Here is a 22,100-nt window from a genome sequence, read left to right on the forward strand (position 1 = left end):
GGTTCAATTCCCTTTTTTATTTTCATTTATTTTATAGAAATTAGATACATAGGAATTTTCACAGCATTGTAGTGTCAGGTAAAGGTTGGTCTCTCTGATTATGAACACCTAATTGTAGTTTGTAAGTGTCTGACAGATAGTTATTGTAGATTTCTTATAAACATTTCTTAAACTGTAAGGGATGCTGGATCTTGGTCTGTGGGACCAAACAGACACATTTAACATTTTCTTTTACAATACATAAATAAATACTGTACTTTATTTTCATCACACTTATAAAAAGAATCTGAACAAACATCAAACAATTCATTTCTGAGGATCATGTCATATAACAATTTCCTTAGATTAGAGTACTGTGATAACAGTAAGGCCTGTTTTGATTGGCTAGTAGTGTGCTTCTTTTTACATACATTATGAATCTGCCAATCACAACCAGGAGGATCTGCTTAGTTAGAGGAGGTGTAAAACTGAGAGTAGATCCCCTCCCAGAAAAACTTTCAATATATATTTTCAATTGAGAAAATTATCACTCAATTTGTGATCCACCAGCAAAATGTTCCTCTTCACTTTGGTGCTCGTGGTGCTGTTTCTACCGGAAGGCAAGTTTTCGATTACGATTAATATTATTCTAACATTTTAATATTTAGTGTGATTTCATTAAATTTAGATTTTCTCCCATTAAAAACTACAATAATAATCTAATTTCTGTTTGTCTTGTTAAACCTTTGAAATTTTTTCTTCCCTCTCTCTATTTTGTGCTGATGTGATTCAGCCATTTTGTCTTGGTTAAGACGAGGATTTTGTTATTTAGAAAAAATGTAATAATGTTCATTTTCTCTTTGTTTTAATTAGCTGACACCCTGAAATGTAAATGTGTACCTGGCCCCTACATGATATGCTCTGCAGAAACAACTGAATGTTCCTCACAGAACTATAGTTGTTTAGTAGCAACAGAAGTCACACTTGTAGGTACGTATTTGTGAGGTTCCCAGTTGATGACATTTAGTTTGGGAACTCATCACTTTAAAATTTGTGTTCTTTAATTACAGGTGGTGCAAAGTTTGAGCGCAACTACAAAGGTTGCATTACGTCTGAACTGTGTATTAACTTCTCTGTCAACTATGGAGATTACAGAGTTGTACAAAACAGCAAGTGCTGCAGTGAAGATCTCTGCAACGCCCAGATTAACTACACAAAACTTGGTAATTAATTCATTGATTATGTTTTTCAATACTTTGCACAATTTGAATTTACAGTGCTCACAAACGTTTTTTAACTAACTATAGATTTGGATTAAATAACAGAATACACTTAGTTTTGTAATTCCAGCTTCATATACATGTTTTAGGAGAAACAAGTTGGTGACAAAAAATTAAAGCAAAGAACAAAACCTTTTTTACAGGGCCAAGCATTTTTAACAAATAAAAGTACTGTATAAACGTTTTTCCTTTTTTTTATTATAAATAACTACTGTACTGTAAAATAATCAATTTAATCACCAATAGAAGTGAAGGCGTCAAATTGCGGAGATTAGCACCGCCCACCGCGACCCGAGTCATTGGATTAGAACGGGGAAAAAATGATTATGAACAAAAATACAAAGTGCAGTTGGACAAATAGTGATTCACTTGTATTTCACTGCTCCTCCTGACTGAGCCGCTGCATCCTGACTCCGCTCTGCAGCGGTTTCTTCTTCTAAAGCCCGCGGTGCAGGTGTGTTTTTTCGAGAGAAGAACATAGTTATCGGTTGTTGTTGTTGCTCTTTTTTCTTCTGGGCAAAATAATTGTTATAAACCGACATGCCACCATCGATTATGTTAAATCTGGCAAGCTGTTTTACGTACGTGTATATATTAAACCGCAAAGTTATTGACACACAGGTAGAGAAGAAGCGCAGAGACAGTTTAGCCAATCAGAATGCAGAACACAATGCAAATCCGCGAAGCAGCGAGACCGTGAAAGGTGAACATAGTGAGGGTTCACGTAATCAACAACATCCTCTATACTTTTTTGTTCTATACTAAAATAATCTTCCTCAATAAACACAATTTTTTCTTATTCTGGGTCCAGTACCGATCTGATTCTAAATGTTTAGTTTTGAAAAAATAAAATGACTTGAAGTTATAGATGTGGAATAAACATGTTTCATTTTCTTTGATTTAATATTTAAACTTTTTATTAATCAAAGAAAAGTTAAAAGCTTTCAGAGCCCAAGATTGTAGAGTTTGAATGGAAAACTAACCAACATGAATGTAAAATTCAACCTGGAGAGACTCAGAGAGAAAGTAGCTGTCTTACTTTCTTAGCTGATAGAAATAATTGCATTGCTACCAGGTTTTCTTTTTATGCATAATTCATTTAATAAATCTGTTCTTTTTCTTTTCATTGATTCTCTATAAATTCACTAAGACAAAACCAAGCAAAATTCTGTAAACATCCTGTCAAGAAAATCCGAGCTCATCCCACTTCCCCATGCTGGAGATTTTAGTTTAACAGTAATAATAAATAAAGTTATCTTTAAAATGAATCACTCAAGTGACATCAAGGCCCAGCAGTAGACTTAAGTGTCAATAAAGTTAGTTTAACAGTAATAATAAATAAAGTTATCTTTAAAATGAATCACTCAAGTGACATCAAGGCCCAACAGTAGACTTAAGTGTCAATGAAGTTAGTTTAACAGTAATAATAAATAAAGTTATCTTTAAAATGAATCACTCAAGTGACATCAAGGCCCAACAGTAGACTTAAGTGTCAATAAAATAAATCTGGTTGTGTGTGTTGTTTTTGTCTCATGCAAACTTTGCTTTAATTCTACTTTTTTCTATCTAATCATAAGAAATCATAGTCAGTCAGAGAGAGTCATTAAACAGGAAAAGCAGGTTTCCTGGAAAAAGAGGAAGTTTCCAGCCTGCAGATTTATAAAAATAGCTGAGACTATTTTAAAGCATGAAAGTTTTAAAGAATGAAATCTAAACATTATTAGTAATTGGATAAGATTCAAAGTAAAATACTTATATTAATATTGGTTTACTTGTAATAATACTTACACTTATATTTGTGGGAACACTTACAAGAAAAACAAGTAACTGTAACTTTAGTAGTAAATAATTAGAATCATGTATTATTCTTGGTTTCTTTTCAGAAAAAACATCTGTAATAACTCACATTAAGATCATAATAAGAGTAACTAATAAGTTATGGTTATAAAATCATAAATGAATGATAGATCAGAGAAGCTGAAGAAAATAAATGTGATATAAGTTATGGTTATAAAATTATAAATGAATGCTAAATCAGAGAAGCTAAAGAAAATAAATGTGATATAAATGTGATTTTGACATTGAACTTGAAATGGTGTAAAAGGTTGTAACTGCAATTAAACATCACTGATATGTTGGAGGTAGATGGTAGGTGAAAGGTGAAAGGAAGGGAAAAAGGGGAACTAACAGGAGAGAAGAGATGATCAATGCTTTATTTAGAAAATGTCGTGCAGGCAATGGACACAGGAGGTTGAGCAACCCTGAGACATTAGCTCAGACATCAGGAAATGTCTGTAAGACAGTGATGGATATGAGATCATCTGTCTAAGCAGACAGCAGGCGCACCAGGGGGGTGGATAAACCTTATAAAAGGTGGGTGCAAAAGAGGAACCTTTCGTTGGATCCTCCGGGCAGCTTCGAGCTTCTGATTCTAAATGTTTATTTTTTAATCTGATGCAACTGAGGAAGATTGACTGAAATGATTTAAAAACATGAACTGAAAGGCTGGGGATAAAAGGAGAGAGGGAATAAAATTAGGTGTGAGTGAAGGATTTTTTTAAGATAACTGAATGGCTGTTGCCACATGAATAATTGCTTTGTCAAAAAACTGCATCCCTCCTCAAACATGAAGAAATAAAGAGTTATGAGTGAAATAGCTTTTTCTACATAATCACCTGTTCTATGAAATAAAGGTAGGAGTTTCATACCAACAGGACAATATTTGGGGAATATCGTCCAGCTTTAACCTTTTACAATCTAAAACTCTCACCACTTTCAAATACATAATGTTTTACATTTACTCAATTTAAATAAATTAATTTATCAAACATGTTTTATCCAAATGTTCAGAGGATCTTTGGACACTAATCCTGTCATTAGTGCATAAGTCCTCTATTTGTGCCAGACATAATCTAATTCAATGCAAACTTGTTTATTGCACTTATTATATAAACACGTCTGGCCAAGTTTTACACCAACGTTTCTCCTGCCTGTGATGGAGGCCAACATTCTCCAGGCAAGTTGATCCACACTATCTGGCTTTGTCCTCAGCTTATTGGTCCAAAGCTTCTGATGATGCACATTTATTTAATTTGTGAAGCATTTTATGTTAAAATGTGTAAAAACTATTATCATTTTCTGTTTGATCTCTTTAATAAACAGAATATTGAATAACTTGCTGTTTCTATACGTTTTGGTTAATTCAAGGTTCAAACTACTAACTAAGGTTAGTAGTTTGTTATAAACAACCAGACTACATGGCAAGATGTAATCATGGAACTGTGCTAATAAATATTCAAACTATATCAGTTTTTCCTGTAAAATCAGATCGTTTTGTTATTTTGGGGATCAAACAGATTATTTGTGCTTATAGTCACAAATGGCTTGAAATGGCTCTTGGCTCACACCTCTGCTTTATTCTCTAACTGCAGCAAAGTGCTGGAAACTGGTTTCACTGGATACAAGATTTCCTGTTCTGCAAGACTAAAGGACCAACAATGAATCATGTTCATTTAAAAATCTGTGAGCTGTAATCATCAGTCTTTAAAATTAAAGCATAAAGCATAAAATGCACTGTGATGAACCTTGGTGTAAATTCAAACTGGAAGATGCTTTTCTTTTCATCTGCTCAGTCAATCACCTCATCATGCGCCTCCTTCCCATCTCCGCCGATTTCGTCTGGGTCGGGCCTGGTTAATACTTGAATGGGAGACTGCCTGGGAATACCAGGTGCTGGAAGCTTTTACTGGTTCTTTCGCTAAAATGTGAAAGATGATACTAAAGCAAAAATGTATCACAGCAGAGGTAAGAATACATGTAGAAGTGGTCAGTGGTGAGTTAAACAGTGTGAAAATGCAAAAGTCTTTAGTGCCCCCTGGTGGTGACAAAAGCACCTGATATAGTAATACCAGGTGCGGTAAGATGTAGCCACCACCAGGGGGCACTAACAACTCTTTAACTCCACATTTTCACACTTTATAAATTCGGCACAGATCAAAAACTTCTGCGTTTATTCATACCTCTGACACATGTTGCTTCAATGTTATCTTTCACAAAATATATTTTTGCTAATAAACATTTAGAATCAGATTTTTTTATATATATTTTGGTGTTTGTTTACTAAATTTATAGAGAATCAGCTCAAAGAAAAAGAGCAGACTTATTAAATGAAACATGCTTAAAAAGAAATCATGGCAGCAATGTTGTTGTTTCTATAAGCTACGAACATGAGACAGAAAATAACAGTGACAGCAACAGGACCAGCAGGGGGCGTACTGGCACTGCTGGTCCTGTTGCAGTAGTCGCCCTGGCAACAGCTAAACTGTTCTGCATCTAATAGATCCATCTCCTGCTGCATTCACTGTGAAGATGAAAATAAAGTTGTGTTGTCAGTAACATGTTTGTTTCTGGTCTTAGCAGGATAAATACTCATTATGTAAAAACATGATATTCTCTTTCCTGATACTGTGATGCAGGAGTTTTCATTCCCTTCACAGTTGAGGGATTTCATGCAGTTTTCTCCTTCACAGCTGAAGAACTTTTTTCCATTTGGGTTGAACTTCTAGTCTAAAGAACTGCAGAATCATAACAATTTTTTCTTCAAAGTTCTCACTTTTTTTTATTGTCACCAGCTTGTTTCACCCCAAATATCTGCATAGGTATGGAGCTAAATTGGGGCCACAAAGGTTCTTCAGAAGAAAAAAAATGAAACTGGGAAAAATGTTTGAAATTTAAAAATAACATTTGAAACTAAGAACATGTTCAAAACTACTTTTCAGATTTAAGGTATTTTTGAGCTTCAGATATGTCCATTTTTTTCAGATTCAAACTTCTGGCCCTGTTTTGGCCTGGGTGGCTGGACCTCAGATGGCAAGGACATGGACTCATGACTGACAGCTGGACAACTGCAGTCATTGTGTTTGAATCTGTAAAAAAAAATAATGATAAATCTCTGGAATAAAAAAAAACTTTTAAATCTGAAAAGTAGTTTGGAGTATTTCTGTCAGGTTCAAATCTTTTTCTCCTATTGAACAAACTTTATGGCCCCAATTTAACTTCATACTAGAATGACAACACTAAGTGTATTAAACATTTTCCAGTACTGCCAATTGACCAAGGTAAAAAAATAATAATAAAACATGGGTTACATATTAAATATTCATTTCATACAGAAACAAATCAGACAAAACTAGAGTTATTAATCAGTTAAAGCCATCTTTATAAAGTTAAATATGTACATCACATATACCTAAAATATAGGCTGTGTTCACACTGCAGTCTGAAGTGACCCAATTCTGATTTTTTGTCAAATCAGATTTTTTTGCTGTGACCTTTCACATTTCCCAATTAATGCGACCTAATCTCCTGTGAACGCAATACACCAGAAAGTGTCCCGTATGCCCAGTAGAGGGCGCAATAAGGTCACACATAGAGAGAGAGCTCATTGTTTTGCCAACTGCCTTAAAGAATAAGAAAAAGCGCTCAGTGTTTGTGGAAGTAAACATGGATGCTAACAGTGGAGCAAAGCTTGTTATTTTGAAGTTGTTGACCGACAGGAGCAGCATATTAACAACTTAATCCTCATTATTGTCCATCATGGTTGTTATTTTCCTTCTCGCTTACAAAGACTAGTGAGATTTGTTGAGTATCAGTGACGTTAACGTCTGATGAACACGGCCTTTAAGATTCAGGTCACATTTGAAAAGATCGGATACGAATCAAATACACAAGTTGCCTGGGTCGCTTTCGAAAAAATGCGACCTGTATTCAGACTATCAGCTACAGGTCGCATTACAGCAAAAAAAAAAAAAAAACCAGGAAGCGGAAACTGCAGTGCTTATGATAAGCGTAATATGCTTCACTTAGCTCCTTGATATGAAAAATAGGAAGTTGAATTTTGGGTTTAAATTCAAGTTCCTATCGCTATGCAAACCCTCCACATCTTCTGACCTCCTGTATGCAAAAATCTACATATAATTGCTTTGAATTATACTATTATACTCAAAAGCAATCATTGTATGTACACATGCACATAATCACACAAAGAACCGTTGTTCACTTGGAGTTTTCAGGATTTCAACCGGTGATTGTTTTAACTGCAGTTAAATATGAACAAACTGTCTTCAAAAACTCAATAAAGTTCACAGTTTCCTAACGTTGAAGTCCAGAATGAACGTGTTCAAAGCATCCAAGTTTATAGAAAGCCATCAAGCTCACATATACATAAAATATGACTTTTAGCACCTAAACAGCTCTTTATCTGTGAGCTGCACATGTGGTTTTTGTGTTCAACGTCTGCAGGCTGTTCTTGAGAAAACATCTCAACTCATTATCGCTTTCTTCCCGTGTGAAGAACTACAGCTAAGCTCCCTCAGCACATTCAGGCTAGCTTGGCTCCGCTTAACCGATCCTAGGAAGACGCCGCTGACCGCAGTACCAGGACAGGCCTGCGCTGTGCTCGGTAAGTGCTTGGAAAGAAACATTTCTTCAGTTAAACAGGCGTTTGAAGCAGCTACCGCGTAAAGGCGGGCTGCTTTTATAGCTACTTTGTTTTAATTAACGGAGCAACTAGCATTTGTGTTGGCTAAGCTAACGCGTTAAGGCGGGCTTGGACACTTTTAATATTTTTTGCTGCAATAATTAAATACTCAGACTTATAAAAACAATCTAGACAAACATCAAGGATTTTACCAGATAATTATTTTTTCAGAAGAGCTCATATCATACAGCAATTTCCTTGTATTCAATTAGAGCGCTGTGATTGGATAAAAAAAAAATGGCCTGTTTTTCATTGTGCTTCTTTTTGTATCCACTACAAATCTGCCAGTCACAAACAGGAGGATCTGCTTATTTAGAGGAGGTATAAAACTGGGAGTAGATCCCCTCCAAGGAAATCCTGTAATCCATCAGCAAAATGTTCCTCTTCACTTTGGTGCTGGTGGTGCTGTTTCTACCGGAAGGCAAGTTTTTGATTACGATTAATATTATTCTAACATTGCATTATTTAGTGTGATTTCATTATATTTAGATTTTCTCCCATTAAAACTTACAATAATAATCTCTTTTCTACTTTTCTTGTTAAACTTTCAAACTTTTTCTTCCCTCTCTCTATTTTGTGCTGATGTGATTCAGCCATTTTGTCTTGGTTAAGAAGAGGATTTTGGCATTTAGAAATAATTCTATATAATAGTTTCCTTCATACTTTTGTTGACAATAAATGTTCATTTTCTCTTTGTTTTAATTAGCTGACAACCTGAAATGTAAATGTGAACCTGACTAATATGGAACTTGCTCTGAGGAAACAACTGAATGTTCCTCAAAGAACTATAGTTGTTCAGTAACAACAAAAGGCTATTATTTAGGTACGTATTTGTGAGGTTTCCTGTTGATGATTCTTAGTTTGGGAACTCATCAGTTTAAAATTTGTGTTCTTTAATTACAGGTGGTTCAAAGTCTGAGCGGAACTCCAAAGATTGCTTTATGTTTGATCTGTGTCTTAATTACTCTATCAGCTATGGAGATTACAGAATTGTACAAAACAGCAAGTGCTGCAGTGAAGATCTCTGCAACGCCCAGATTAACTACACAAAACTTGGTAATTAATTCATTGATTATGTTTTTCAATACTTTGCACAATTTGAATTTACAGTGCTCACAAACGTTTTTTAACTAACTATAGATTTGGATTAAAAAACAGAATACACTTAGTTTTGTAATTCCAGCTTCATATACATGTTTTAGAAGAAACAAGTTGGTGACAAAAAATTAAAGCTTTTAAGAAAAAATTATAATAATTCTTAATTTCTTTTAAACTGAATAACTATCTCTGTATTTTAGTCTCCACTCCAAATAGAAAAAAGTGCTACAGCTGTGATGAAGAAAACTGCATGAAAACCGTTAAATGTGCAGGGGATGAAAACTACTGTGTTAATGTAACAGGTAAAAGGCCAACATGTTTGCATGCTTCATATTTATCATCACAAGAACATTAAGACCAGATACAAATGTGTTACTTGCATCATAACTATTTTCATTTTCACAGGACATGCAGTAGGAGTAAGTTTCATGATGAAGGGATGTGCCTCTAAGTCGGTGTGCTCAGATCATTTTTCTTCAGTGATGAGTCAGTTAACTTCACAGCACCCTGGAGCAAAGGTTAGCTGCTGCCGGGGCAACTACTGCAACGGCGTCAGCAGCACCATCAGCCCAGGAAGCAAAAGCAGCGCCAGCAGCACCAGTCCCACCCTGCTGCTCCTGTTGGTGCCTCTGTTGTTTTCTATCTTTTTTTCTTAGCTCACAGAAGCTACTGAATTGCTGCCATGTTTTCTTTTTAATCACAATTCATTTTCTAAACCTGTTCTTTTTATTTGATTCTATAGCTTGGTTAGCTAAGCAACATTTTATAATCAACAACATCCTCTATACTTTGTTGTTCTATACTAAAATAATCTTCCTCAATAAACACAATTTTTTTTAATTCTGGGTCCAGTACCGATCTGATTCTAAATGTTTAGTTTTGAAAAAACAAAATGACTTGATGTTATAGATGTGGAATAAACATGTTTCATTTTCTTTGATTTAATATTAAAACTTTTTATTAATCAAAGAAAAGTTAAAAGCTTTCAGAGCCCAAGATTGTAGAGTTTGAATGGAAAACTAACCAACATGAACGTAAAATTCAACCTGGAGAGACTCAGAGAGAAAGTAGCTGTCTTACTTTCTTAGCTGATAGAAATAATTGCATTGCTACCAGGTTTTCTTTTTATGCATAATTCATTTAATAAATCTGTTTTTTCTTTTTATTGATTCTCTATAAATTCACTAAGATAAAACCAAGCAACATTCTGTAAACATCCTCAATACTTCACTGCTGTTGTTCTCTAAAAACAAATACTGCTGAATAAATGCATTAAAAAATAATTCTGTGTACTTTTCTGATTCTAAATGTTTATTTTTTAATCTGATGCAACTGAGGAAGATTGACTGAAATGATTTAAAAACATGAACTGAAAGGCTGGGGGTAAAAGGAGAGAGGGAATAAAATTAGGTGTGAGTGAAGGATTTTTTTAAGATAACTGAATGGCTGTTGCCACATGAATAATTTGCTTTGTCAAAAAATGCATCCCTCCTCAAACATGAAGAAATAAAGAGTTATGAGTGAAATAGCTTTTTCTACATAATCACCTGTTCTCTGAGCTAAAGTGTTGGTTAAATTGTATTATTAGTATTATCAAATATTTGTTGTATCATGTAGCCTTGTAGTTACATTTAGATAATGTTTCTGTGTGTTAAATAACTTTGATTCTATCCTGAGACTTCCCTGGGAAATAGGGGTGACAGCTACTCTCAGCAGCTGTTGCCCTGCAGGACTTCCTACAAGACAGAGGTGTTAGTTGCTCCCAGCAGAGTTTTACAAGCCTGCAATAAACTCTGCTCTGTGCTACAAAGCCGTTGCTTTGAAGCTATACAACGTGTCCTATTCGACGCCGTGCCTGGAGCAAGAAGGATTTAGATTGTAGATAACATGTGTTTAGTTTAGTGATTGTCTTGTAGCACTGCAACTAAAATGCTTTGACCCCACCCCTTAGAGTTGCAGTGCTCTCTGTGAAAGGGACTCTGAAAGAGCAATAAAAGAGAGGAACAGACAGATGTGTTTCAGAGCAGGTTGGAGATTTGTTACTGAAAGCACATCTCTGTCTGCTCTCCTCGCGAGAAACAAAGAATCTAACTCTCTTGTCTTTCCTGTGTTTGTTTAATAGGTATTTAGACCTGACATTATTTGGTCCTTCGCAGCCGGATGCCAAAATACCGGAAGGATTCCAGCGGGCATGGTGGACCCCAGTAAAGACCGTGCGCACGGCAAGTTTCCTAGTGGAAGCTTATCAGAACCTGTTCAAGGGCTGGCGCTCTGCCTGCCTGCTGGGATCTGACGGTTGACGGCTCTGAGGGGAAGACAGAGGGTGAGTGGATTCTTGTTTAAAAGTGTGGCGAATGACTGAGGGTCATTGCGCGAATAAGAAAACCCTGGAAATTCTAGACTCTAACAGGTAAAAATAGGGCACACAATCCGTGAAGGACGTCCAAAGTCCTTGCGCAAAAGTTCGTGGAAAAAAAGGCGCACGGAGCCTAGTGCAGACCTGCAATAAAATTTAATAAATTGGAAGATAAAAATAAAAATAATAAAATTTAATCAATTAGGCGATAAAAATAAAAATAATAAAATTTTCTCGATAAAAAATAAAAAATAATGTAATTTAATCAATTAGGCGATAAAAATAAAAAATAATAAAAAAAATTTCAATTCGATATATAATGATAAAATTTACTCAACAATAAAAATATTTAAATCAGGCACTAAAATTGTAATTGGAACGGATGGCGGAGTCCGACGAGGCAGGCGTTTAAATTCCGTGTGAGTGTGATTGGAGATATAAATACCACTTGGTGTTTTATCTCATATAAAACAGTAGGGTTGTAACCAGCAAACCTGTCTTGGATGCAGAGGTAAGAACCCCCCACTCGAAAGAGTTGAAGCGGGGGTTACCACTACAGGTATTTTTAATTGCTGGCCTACTGAAAAGATCTCCAGTTTATAGGATTCCCTAGGAGTCGACAAAAACTGGGCAAAATTTTATTAAAAAAAAAAAAATGGGGAAAAGTATAAGCAAGAATAAGCCAACAGACAGTTTAAAAACAAATGACTGGAAATATGTTGAAAATCAGGATCCGCATAAAATAAAACAAAAAACAAAGTCAAAACCAAGGAAAATGCGCAAAGACGGGTATGAGGATGTAAAATTTTGGTTAGAATTAGCACAAAAAAGAGAAGAGGAGGAAGAAGCGTTTGATGAATACAGCCTGAGAATGCATCAACATTACATAGGATTGAAAACTGGGATTTTAGATGGATACATTAACCACGCTATACACGCAGAAAAGGTCTCAAAAGAAAAGAAAAAGGTTTCAGGAGCCTTTTTCCAGGATGAGGAGCAAATATTTTATCAAGACGGGAGAGGAAGAGGAAGCTTTAGGGGTAGAGGTCAGTACCCCAGAGGACAGAGAGGGAGATTGGGAAGAGGGAACTACAAACAAAACAACTTCAGACAGAACAACTTAGGAGGATGTTGGTGTTGTGGGAAAGAAGGACACATAGCCAGATATTGCCCAGAAAAATACATAGATCAGTCAGCATGACTAGAATCAGAAAGTTTAGAGAGTGAAGAGGTCCAATTAAATCTACAGGATTTATTATCTATGGACAGTGTAAGACCAGAAATAACACTTTTCATGCAGAGATGGCCTTATGTAGCTAGGATTAGCTTTGATTCCGACCACTGATGGGCACATAGCAGTTAAAAGGCAGTCAGAAATAAAAAAATAAAAAAAAGGGAGATTTCTTTGTTGTTAAGGGCAATGGAAATCCACACTATTGTTATACATTAGATGTGCCCGACAGACCCCCACCTAACTTTACTCAGGCACTCCTGACTGAGGGAGCCATCTCTGCCCCCCAGTATCAAATGCCTCCAGACAACTTACACATAATTCTTTGGTTCAAAAATGCGGCTGGGCCTGATAAGAATGAAGACAGGCTCAACAAGGTCACTCCAGCTAAAATCGCAGTGACCTATCTGTATACAGATACGAAACACACAGCCGTTGCAGCTGTCGCTCTTCCTGATGATTTAAAATTTTTGGACAGAACGTGGACCTCCCCGCATGTATCTCTGTTTACATAAACTAAAAAAAAAAACAAAGAAAAAAAAAAACCAAAACACAGATGATGTCTTTTCTGGGGTTAACTAACTATTGTCGAAACTGGGTGCCTAATTATGCAGTAATAGTGGTTCCTTTACGCAAACTAATGTATGAAATAGATCCTAAAAGACATGCAACAATTAAGTCCTAAAAAAAGAAAAAGATCTTTGGATTAATAATGGAGTACTAAATAGAAGATCAAATCTACAAGTGACCTGCAAATATGCCTATCTTGCCAAAAAACAACTTGTATAAGTGGGCTGCAATATTGAGCCATGGCGTTTTCGCATGTCTCAACGGGGGGATGGTAGGATAGATACATTAACATTACTCTATTTATGGATTTATTTCTTTTTTAGGAACTTTTAATGCCTTACAAAAGGTCATTTCATTTCAAAAAATGCCTACAGAAAGAAGAGAGGGCTGCAAATGAAATAAGGAAATAAAGTGAATAAATGAATAGAAACAGGCTCTAACTGTGAGAGGCATTGCTCAGATAACAACAAACTGCAGTATGCAACCGATTCTAGATAGTTTCACAATCAGTCTTTTTAAACTGACCAAAACTTTAGGATAGATAAAATATTATTAAATCTACAGGAATTATGGATGATTAAGACAGAATAAAATAGAAGTAACTCACTTGTTGACTAGAAATTGATTGAATATAGAAAAAGTTTGCTACACTGTACAAATTTGTTGTTGAAGGATAATATTAAGTTAGAAATAACTTATGGGTTAATCAAAGAGGATCTGGTGGAACTTTTGTAGAGAATAATGTAGATCAGGGGACTTGCAGCCCCCCCCTTGCAGCAGCTCCGCAGGGGGGCCACAGAGTTGGGCTGTAACTGCTACCCCACTAGATTCAACTAATTAACATGTGAAGCCTCTTTGCAAACCACTATTTTTTAAGTGCGAAGTAACCCCCACTTGCAGTAGCTCCGCAAGACAGAACGAGAAGGTGTGATGTAAATCACTTTCTCTCCCATCATCTAAAAGTACCTCCTGACAAAATATCAGAATATAAGTTACAATTTTAGTAGTGGAACGACAAAAGGTTTTTAAGTTCAAATTTTAAAATTAGAAGAAACTAAAACATATCTGATGATTCGAGTGCCAAAGCCTAATAAAGCAGTAGAAGAATTAAGAGTTCCTCCTAAAATCCTTATTAATTCTCTTTCCTGCCATAAAGTCGGTCCCTCTGAGAAGTGAGGGGTTTATGGTAGGCTTAAGGGTTTGTTTTGTGATCTGACAATAGAGGTTGCTCAGATTAGTGTAGATAGTTTAAGCAAGCAAATACATAGTGAGCATTGAAATAATGTGGAAAATGTTAAATATAAGTTTTTTGCATCCAAACACTGAGTCTGTGACAGCTGTCCTGACTGTCACACACAGATACTTTTGGTAATGATTTACTGTTTTCCTTTCATATTACTTTATATATTGATTAGTGAGTAGTTTAGATTTTTATCTTTAAATTTGTTTTCATTAGTCTGACTATTTAGTTGGCTATTTGTTGTGCACCCATTTAGTTAACTTTATGTGTCAGTTCTTTGTATATTTTGTTAAATATAACAAATTAATTTCTTTCTTTTGAGTTACCAGTTTCCTCTGGACCTGTTGCTGAAAATCATACAGATGAGCTCCAGCTGATTGGTGTCCATATATGGGTGTCAAACTTCCTTAGCGGGCCATTCCATTTGTTCACCCAGGGAGGGGGAAATTTGGTCTTTAGTTTAATTTCTTTCATTTGTAGATTTAGTAATATTCTGACCAGTATTTGTTAGGTTTTTGTGTGTTTAATTACTGCTAGTGTGTGTTAATGGTCTGATCAGCCACTATTTAAGTTCCCCTCATGTCTTGTTTGTTAGGTCAGTTTGTGCTTGAGTTTGTTCCGTTACCAACTGAATTGTACTTTGTTATGTTGATTTCAGTTTGGGCCCAATTTATCATTTTTGGATTTTCTTTGTAGACTATATTTTGAATTTTCTTCAACGTCTCTCTGGCTGGTTAATGCAAAACCTTCACAGAGTCTTAATTGGTAAACACGCCTTGTCAAACACTGGTGAAAATTTTTGAGGAGTTTGTAAAATGAATTATCTGACAATCATAAGAGTAAAATGAGATAAGGAGCTTTAAAACTGTAACATGAAGTGTTTTGGGAAAATAGTAATCTTGAAGATTTAAAGCATGCTAAAATAAATTGTTTTGTTTGTTTTGACGAGTTTACCTTTTGGGAAAAAGGCAGCATTGAATTTGGTAGAATTTCTCAGGGAACGTCATAAACCTGTTTCATAAACATTGTTATTTAAAGTAGTAGAAATGTGATGCATTAGCAGGTAATGCATCATCAGGGGGGAGAATATGTTATAGGTTTATCTTTTATATTACTTAAATAAAAATTTTTTATTTGAAGAACATGTTTGATCTGTGTTACACATAAAAAAGTGAAAGGAAAGATATGGTCTGGTGAAATATGTTTCTTTTGAATGGATTTGAGTCGTTCTCCATTGAAAGATGTTCTGACAATGGGCTAAAGTATTTTGAAACGATAGATAACAAATTTATAGCGATTAATGAAGCATATTTTGGTAAATTAACTTGGGAAAACAATTATAGAAATTAAAAATATTATTGTGTTAGCCATTTTCAGAGCATTAATTTAATGGAGCAAGAATGTTTTAAGAAATGTTTTGAAGAATCTGTTATTGATTAAAGTTATCACTAATCAGTAAAAGTACTCAGGTGGGATTATAATGATTTTTCTAAACTTGATTTTTGTTTTGATTTACATCCATTTAAAACGATTTTGAATAAAACTTTAAATTCAACGACAAGTAAAAGACCTAGGTAAAATTGGTATATTTTGAAAATGTCTAGATTTGTTAAGTTGACATTATAATTTCTCCAAGTTTAACACTTTTGAATTTTGTTTAAGGAAAGCATGTTGAATGTTTTAGACAAATAACCAGTAAGATCCAGTTTGTACTATAAAAGTAATTTAAACTGGACTGTCTAATTCACATTGATATTCATTGTTTTGATGATAAATGTAAACTGTACAACTGCAGCAAATTTTAAGCTTTTGTTTATTGTTTTGTTTTGTTTGTTTAGTTCTATTTTATAAGATTGGTTTAAGAGGAAGATCTGCATATGTTTAACATTCTGGCAAAACATTACTTTGGAAACATGTCTTTTGAAGCTGGTGATTACAGGGTTTTGGTATTTTCCATCAGTTGGAGTTGTGATATATATATATAATTGAAGCATAGATTGAATAGATCACATCCACCATTTAATGAGCAGAACTGGACAAAGTAGGAGATAAGGCTTCACGTGATGAGTTGCTCATGGCTAACTACATACAGACTGGCTTGGAGTTCTGAGCTCCAAGCCTGACTCTGAACTCTGCAACACAAGCTGTTGTCTCTGAGGCAGAGTGCCTCTGCTTGGAGAAGCAGTTGCACACTTGTTTTGACGATAGCAGCCACAGAGCCACGAGCGTTGGAGAATTCACTCGGACACAGTGAATTGAAGATATTTGTGTTGAGTACACAAATGAATTGATGCTTTTGGAGAATCTGATCTCTGTTTTGTCATTACAGTTTTGCAGCTGTTTTCCTGGTGCCCTGCGGATGTGGTCTCATTCAAGGTCTGCTTCTTTGATAAAAAGGATTAAAGTAATTCCCTTGATGGAAAATGACAAAGCAAATTTACTTTCTTTAAGTTAAGCCATTGTTTGATTATGCTGACACTGATGATGACGATGACACTAGAGAATGTTGTGCTTATGTTTATGATGCTAATGAAACTCCTGTCGATGATGTAATGTCTGTTTTAACAACTTGTGATAGGTGATGGCACAGATGTATCCTTTATTAGAGAAAAAATCTGACGTTGACAAAGGATACTCTGATGAGGATTCTTCTGACAGGTATCCAGATCCTGGCTTTTGGACTGGGTGTGACCCCTGAGTGTAAACATGTTTGCTTTCCAAAACATGATCTCCCAGCTGAAAATCATTTGAAGTGACTGTTTTTGGAGGGATATGAGAAGTGCACCAAATATCTGATAAACAGGAGGGAAATGTTGGGTAAATTGTATTATTAGTATTATCAAATATTTGTTGTATCATGTAGCCTTGTAGTTACATTTAGATAATGTTTCTGTGTGTTAAATAACTTTGATTCTATCCTGAGACTTCCCTGGGAAATAGGGGTGACAGCTACTCTCAGCAGCTGTTGCCCTGCAGGACTTCCTACAAGACAGAGGTGTTAGTTGCTCCCAGCAGAGTTTTACAAGCCTGCAATAAACTCTGCTCTGTGCTACAAAGCCGTTGCTTTGAAGCTATACAACGTGTCCTATTCGACGCCGTGCCTGGAGCAAGAAGGATTTAGATTGTAGATAACATGTGTTTAGTTTAGTGATTGTCTTGTAGCAATGCAACTAAAATGCTTTGACCCACCCCTTAGAGTTACAGTGCTCTCTGTGAAAGGGACTCTGAAAGAGCAATAAAAGAGAGGAACAGACAGATGTGTTTCAGAGCAGGTTGGAGATTTGTTACTGAAAGCACATCTCTGTCTGCTCTCCTCGCGAGAAACAAAGAATCTAACTCTCTTGTCTTTCCTGTGTTTGTTTAATAGGTATTTAGACCTGACATAAAGGTATGAGTTTCAGAGAAAAGGACAATATTTGGGGAATATCGTCCAGCTTTAACCTTTTACAATCTAAAACTCTCACCACTTTCAAATACATAATGTTTTGCATTTACTCAATTTAAATAGATTAATTTATCAAACATGTTTTATCCAAAAGTTCAGAGGATCTTTGGACACTAATCCTGTCATTAGTGCATAAGTCCTCTATTTGTGCCAGACATAATCTAATTCAATGCAAACTTGTTTATTGCACTTATTATATAAACACGTCTGGCCAAGTTTTACACCAACGTTTCTCCTGCCTGTGATGGAGGCCAACATTCTCCAGGCAAGTTGATCCACACTATCTGGCTTTGTCCTCAGCTTATTGGTCCAAAGCTTCTGATGATGCACATTTATTTAATTTGTGAAGCATTTTATGTTAAAATGTGTAAAAACTATTATCATTTTCTGCTTGATCTCTTTAATTAAACAGAATATTGAATAACTTGCTGTTTCTATACGTTTTGGTTAGTTCAAGGTTCAAACTACTAACTAAGGTTAGTAGTTTGTTATAAACAACCAGACTACATGACAAGATGTAATCATGGGACTGTGCTAATAAATATTCAAAACTATATCAGTTTTTCCTGTAAAATCAGATCGTTTTGTTATTTTGGGTATCAAACAGATTATTTGTGTTTAAAGTCACAACTGTCTTGAAATGGCTCTTGGCTCACACCTCTGCTTTATTCTCTAACTGCAGCAAAGTGCTGGAAACTGGTTTCACTGGACACAAGATTTCCTCTTCTGCAAGACTAAAGGACCAACAATGAATCATGTTCATTTAAAAATCTGTGAGCTGTAATCATCAGTCTTTAAAATTAAAGCATAAAGCATAAAATGCACTGTGATGAACCTTGGTGTAAATTCAAACTGGAAGATGCTTTTCTTTTCATCTGCTCAGTCAATCACCTCATCATGCGCCTCCTTCCCATCTCCGCTGATTTCGTCTGGGTCGGGCCTGGTTAATACTTGAATGGGAGACTGCCTGGGAATACCAGGTGCTGGAAGCTTTTACTGGCTCTTTTGCTAAAATGTGAAAGATGATACTAAAGCAAAAATGTATCACAGCAGAGGTAAGAATACATGTAGAAGTGGTCAGTGGTGAGTTAGAGTGTAAAAATGCAAAAGTCTTTAGTGCCCCCTGGTGGTGACAAAAGCACCTGATATAGTAATACCAGGTGCGGTAAGATGTAGCCACCACCAGGGGGCACTAACAACTCTTTAACTCCACATTTTCACACTTTATAAATTCGGCACAGATCAAAAACTTCTGCGTTTATTCATACCTCTGACACATGTTGCTTCAATGTTATCTTTCACAAAATATATTTTTGCTAATAAACATTTAGAATCAGATTTTTTATATATATTTTGGTGTTTGTTTACTAAATTTATAGAGAATCAGCTCAAAGAAAAAGAGCAGACTTATTAAATGAAATATGCTTAAAAAGAAATCATGGCAGCAATGTTGTTGTTTCTATAAGCTACGAACATGAGACAGAAAATAACAGTGACAGCAACAGGACCAGCAGGGGGCGTACTGGCACTGCTGGTCCTGTTGCAGTAGTCGTCCTGGCAACAGCGAAACTCTTCTGCATCTAATAGATCCATCTCCTGCTGCATTCAAGAATTTGACCAATGACCTTTTTCTACCGGGTGCTCTGGAACCTTCTGTGGGCATGCACTTATAAGCATGGCTGACCACAACTAATCAGTTACATATGGAACTGATAACAGAGGAATGTGCAAAGTCTCTAGCCTCCAGGCAAACATCCTAAAAATGGTTAATAGTATTTCACAGAAGAAAAAGAGTCAAGTAAACATCAAACAAAATAATAATATGAAAACATAACCTTTCAAGTAAACTCACAAGTAAATGAACTTAGATAATTTTTCTAGCACCTGTTCTTTTTATTTGATTCTACAGCTTGGTTAGCTAAGCAAAATGTTATTTCACTTCAAATTAGAATCACATGGATGCTAACAGTGGAGCATAGCTTATGATTTTGAAGCTTACGAAGACTGGTGTAACAGAGAGAAAAGTGTGTATGAATGTGTATGTGAATTTTGCCCAAAATAATAATAATAGTGTGTATGTGTTTGTAATGAGATTGTTGTATCCATGTGTTTGGAGCCACCTAGTGGTGTGATGAGTGGCTGCATGCAACGGGTCCTTCAGACGCTCTCGCGGCTTCTCCCACCAGAATTCTGAGGAACGCTGGTGGAGGTTGGTGCGAGAGAGGCAGCTGTTCGCTATTGTTTTTACTTGGGGCCATATTTTTCTAGTTCAACAATTAACGAAATACTGTAAGATCATTTAACAATTACAAATATAATTTATAAAGTTTTCTTGTGGTTGGGCTGGAAAAATATGACCCTATGAGTGGGAGCTGCGCCAGTTGGTGTTTGTGGCTGACCGCTCAGTCACGACGTTAACTGTGTCTTTTATTTTTCAGCTGTTGGACCACTTGCATGCAGTCAATCACATTGTGAGAATTTCATTTTATTTCACACTAGGTGGGTTCAAAGTGTAAATTTATGAATGTATATATATATTTAGAGAAAAAAAAATTGTTTTGTGAATGTAACTGTTAAATGTTAACTGTTAACTGCTGTAGCAGTTGTCTGTTATTTTACGGTTTGATTTTTGGAATAAGAATGTTTTGTTTTGTTTTTGAAGAATTGTTAAACTATACGATCACATCTAAAAAAAAAAAAAAAAAAAGAAGAAAAATAAAGAATTCTGAGGAACGCTGGTGGAGCTGTTGGACCACTTGCATGCAGTCAATCACATTGTGAGAATTTCATTTCATATCACACTAGGTGACAACAACCAACCAAGACTATACTGGCGTTGTGAAAAGCAAGAAGGGTTACACTGGTGCCGTGACTCCGTGATCCCTGATCGGCTTGATGCTGTTCGCCCGGGTTGCTGTGTCATCTACCTACAAGCTGCCTCTTCACTTCAAGTCGTGTCAACACACCTGTGTTACAAGGTTAAAGGACTGAGAGGAGAATATTTATTGCCAATAAGTGACTGATTTTTACTCGAGTGTGTTTTATTTTCATTATTCCATTTTGTAATGGCAGAAATATTCCAACCAAACGTTGAAAATGTGAACAGTCAACCCTCCTTTGGGAGAGGTAGAGGTGTAATGGGTCTCACTTTAGAGTCAGGAGTGGCAGTTGGGTCGGATTTTTGTGCCTCACCCATGTTACCTGCAAGTAATAGGCCTCAGGGATTAGCTTTCTATCCAGCTGAGACACCTATGGGACAGATGTCGTTGGGGGACCCGAGCCACTCTACATTTAATGCTGGCCATGACTTACAAATATTAAATGACATGATTTATCAGTTAGGTTCACAGATTGGAGAGTCCATTGCAAATAGATTGTTGTCTTCTGGTGTTGTTGAGGAAAAAGAAACCCAAAATGCCACCTGTTTGAAACAAGATGGTGCACATATTGGAGACACTTCTGTCTTTGATAGTCAAAAATTCAATATCATTGTAAAATCAGAAACACCACCACCAATTTTTAGAGGTGAGAATACTGACAAACATACTGTTACTGAGTGGGTTGAAATGATGAGAGGTTACTTTAGAAGGCAGAACTATAATAGTTCTATACAAACAGAGGAGATTATGGGGAGGCTAATGGGCAGAGCCAGAGATGTGGTTAAGATTGGTCTTAAAAGTGACCCTTTTTTAAATGCTACATGCTCCCCAGATGTAATTTATAACATGCTGATTCAATACTTCAGTCACACATCCTCCTGTCTGCCGCTGCAAGACTTCTACTCCACACTGCCATTTCAAAAAGAGGACGCCTTTGACTACTGGATTCGCCTCAACAAAGCTGCAGATATGGCTGAAGAAGGTTTAAAGCGTCAGGGGAAACAAACTGACGATATGAGCAGTGAAATTGCTAAAATGTTTGTAAAGCACTGCCCTGATGCAGAACTGGCTTCAGTATTTAAGTACAAGCAAATACATGAATGGACCTCAAAAGACATTCAGGAGAGGCTAGATGAGCACCAGAGAGAGCGTGTGTCCAGGATCACAACACCAATCCACAAACCATCTGCAGCCCCACTGTTCTGCTATGACACACACGTTGAATCCCAAGTCTCTGGTGGTGCACAAAGATCAAATAATGTTTTGTCCTCTTACAATGTACAGCCTGCCTCTGAGGCTCCACCAAATTCATGTTCTCCTGTGATGGTACAGAACCAGCAGCTGGCCACTACATTAGATTCCCCTTCTTCACAGTCTTACATTCCTGCCCTGCAATCTGCAAAGCAGAACAGCCAGTTCTCACAAGTGCAGTGCCAACCTTTCGCTCCAGTCCCACAAAGTCAGCCGCTCAGTCTGCCACAAGA

The 22,100-nt window shown here is 36.1% G+C and overlaps 1 protein-coding gene across 3 annotated transcripts; it reads left to right on the plus strand.

Annotated features, from left to right (window-relative positions):
* Window positions 1-526: 526 nt before the first annotated feature.
* On the plus strand, window positions 527-9,733 carry LOC114143507 (phospholipase A2 inhibitor and Ly6/PLAUR domain-containing protein-like). 3 transcript variants are annotated; one of them, XM_028015598.1, is made up of 5 exons: window positions 527-599; window positions 853-969; window positions 1,050-1,202; window positions 9,096-9,197; window positions 9,301-9,733. In XM_028015598.1, the coding sequence occupies exons 1-5, from the start codon at window positions 554-556 to the stop codon at window positions 9,549-9,551; spliced, it is 669 nt and encodes a 222-aa protein (XP_027871399.1). In that variant the 5' UTR covers window positions 527-553; the 3' UTR covers window positions 9,552-9,733. The 3 variants fall into 3 exon arrangements, 2 of the variants coding, with proteins under 2 accessions (XP_027871399.1, XP_027871398.1); XM_028015597.1 differs by lacking the exon at window positions 1,050-1,202 and adding an exon at window positions 8,701-8,853; XR_003595257.1 differs by lacking the exons at window positions 527-599; window positions 853-969; window positions 1,050-1,202 and adding exons at window positions 8,504-8,620; window positions 8,701-8,853.
* Window positions 9,734-22,100: the final 12,367 nt, after the last annotated feature.

The sequence above is a fragment of the Xiphophorus couchianus genome, chromosome 4 (assembly GCF_001444195.1).
Source record: "Xiphophorus couchianus chromosome 4, X_couchianus-1.0, whole genome shotgun sequence".
NCBI classification, from domain to species: domain Eukaryota; kingdom Metazoa; phylum Chordata; class Actinopteri; order Cyprinodontiformes; family Poeciliidae; genus Xiphophorus; species Xiphophorus couchianus.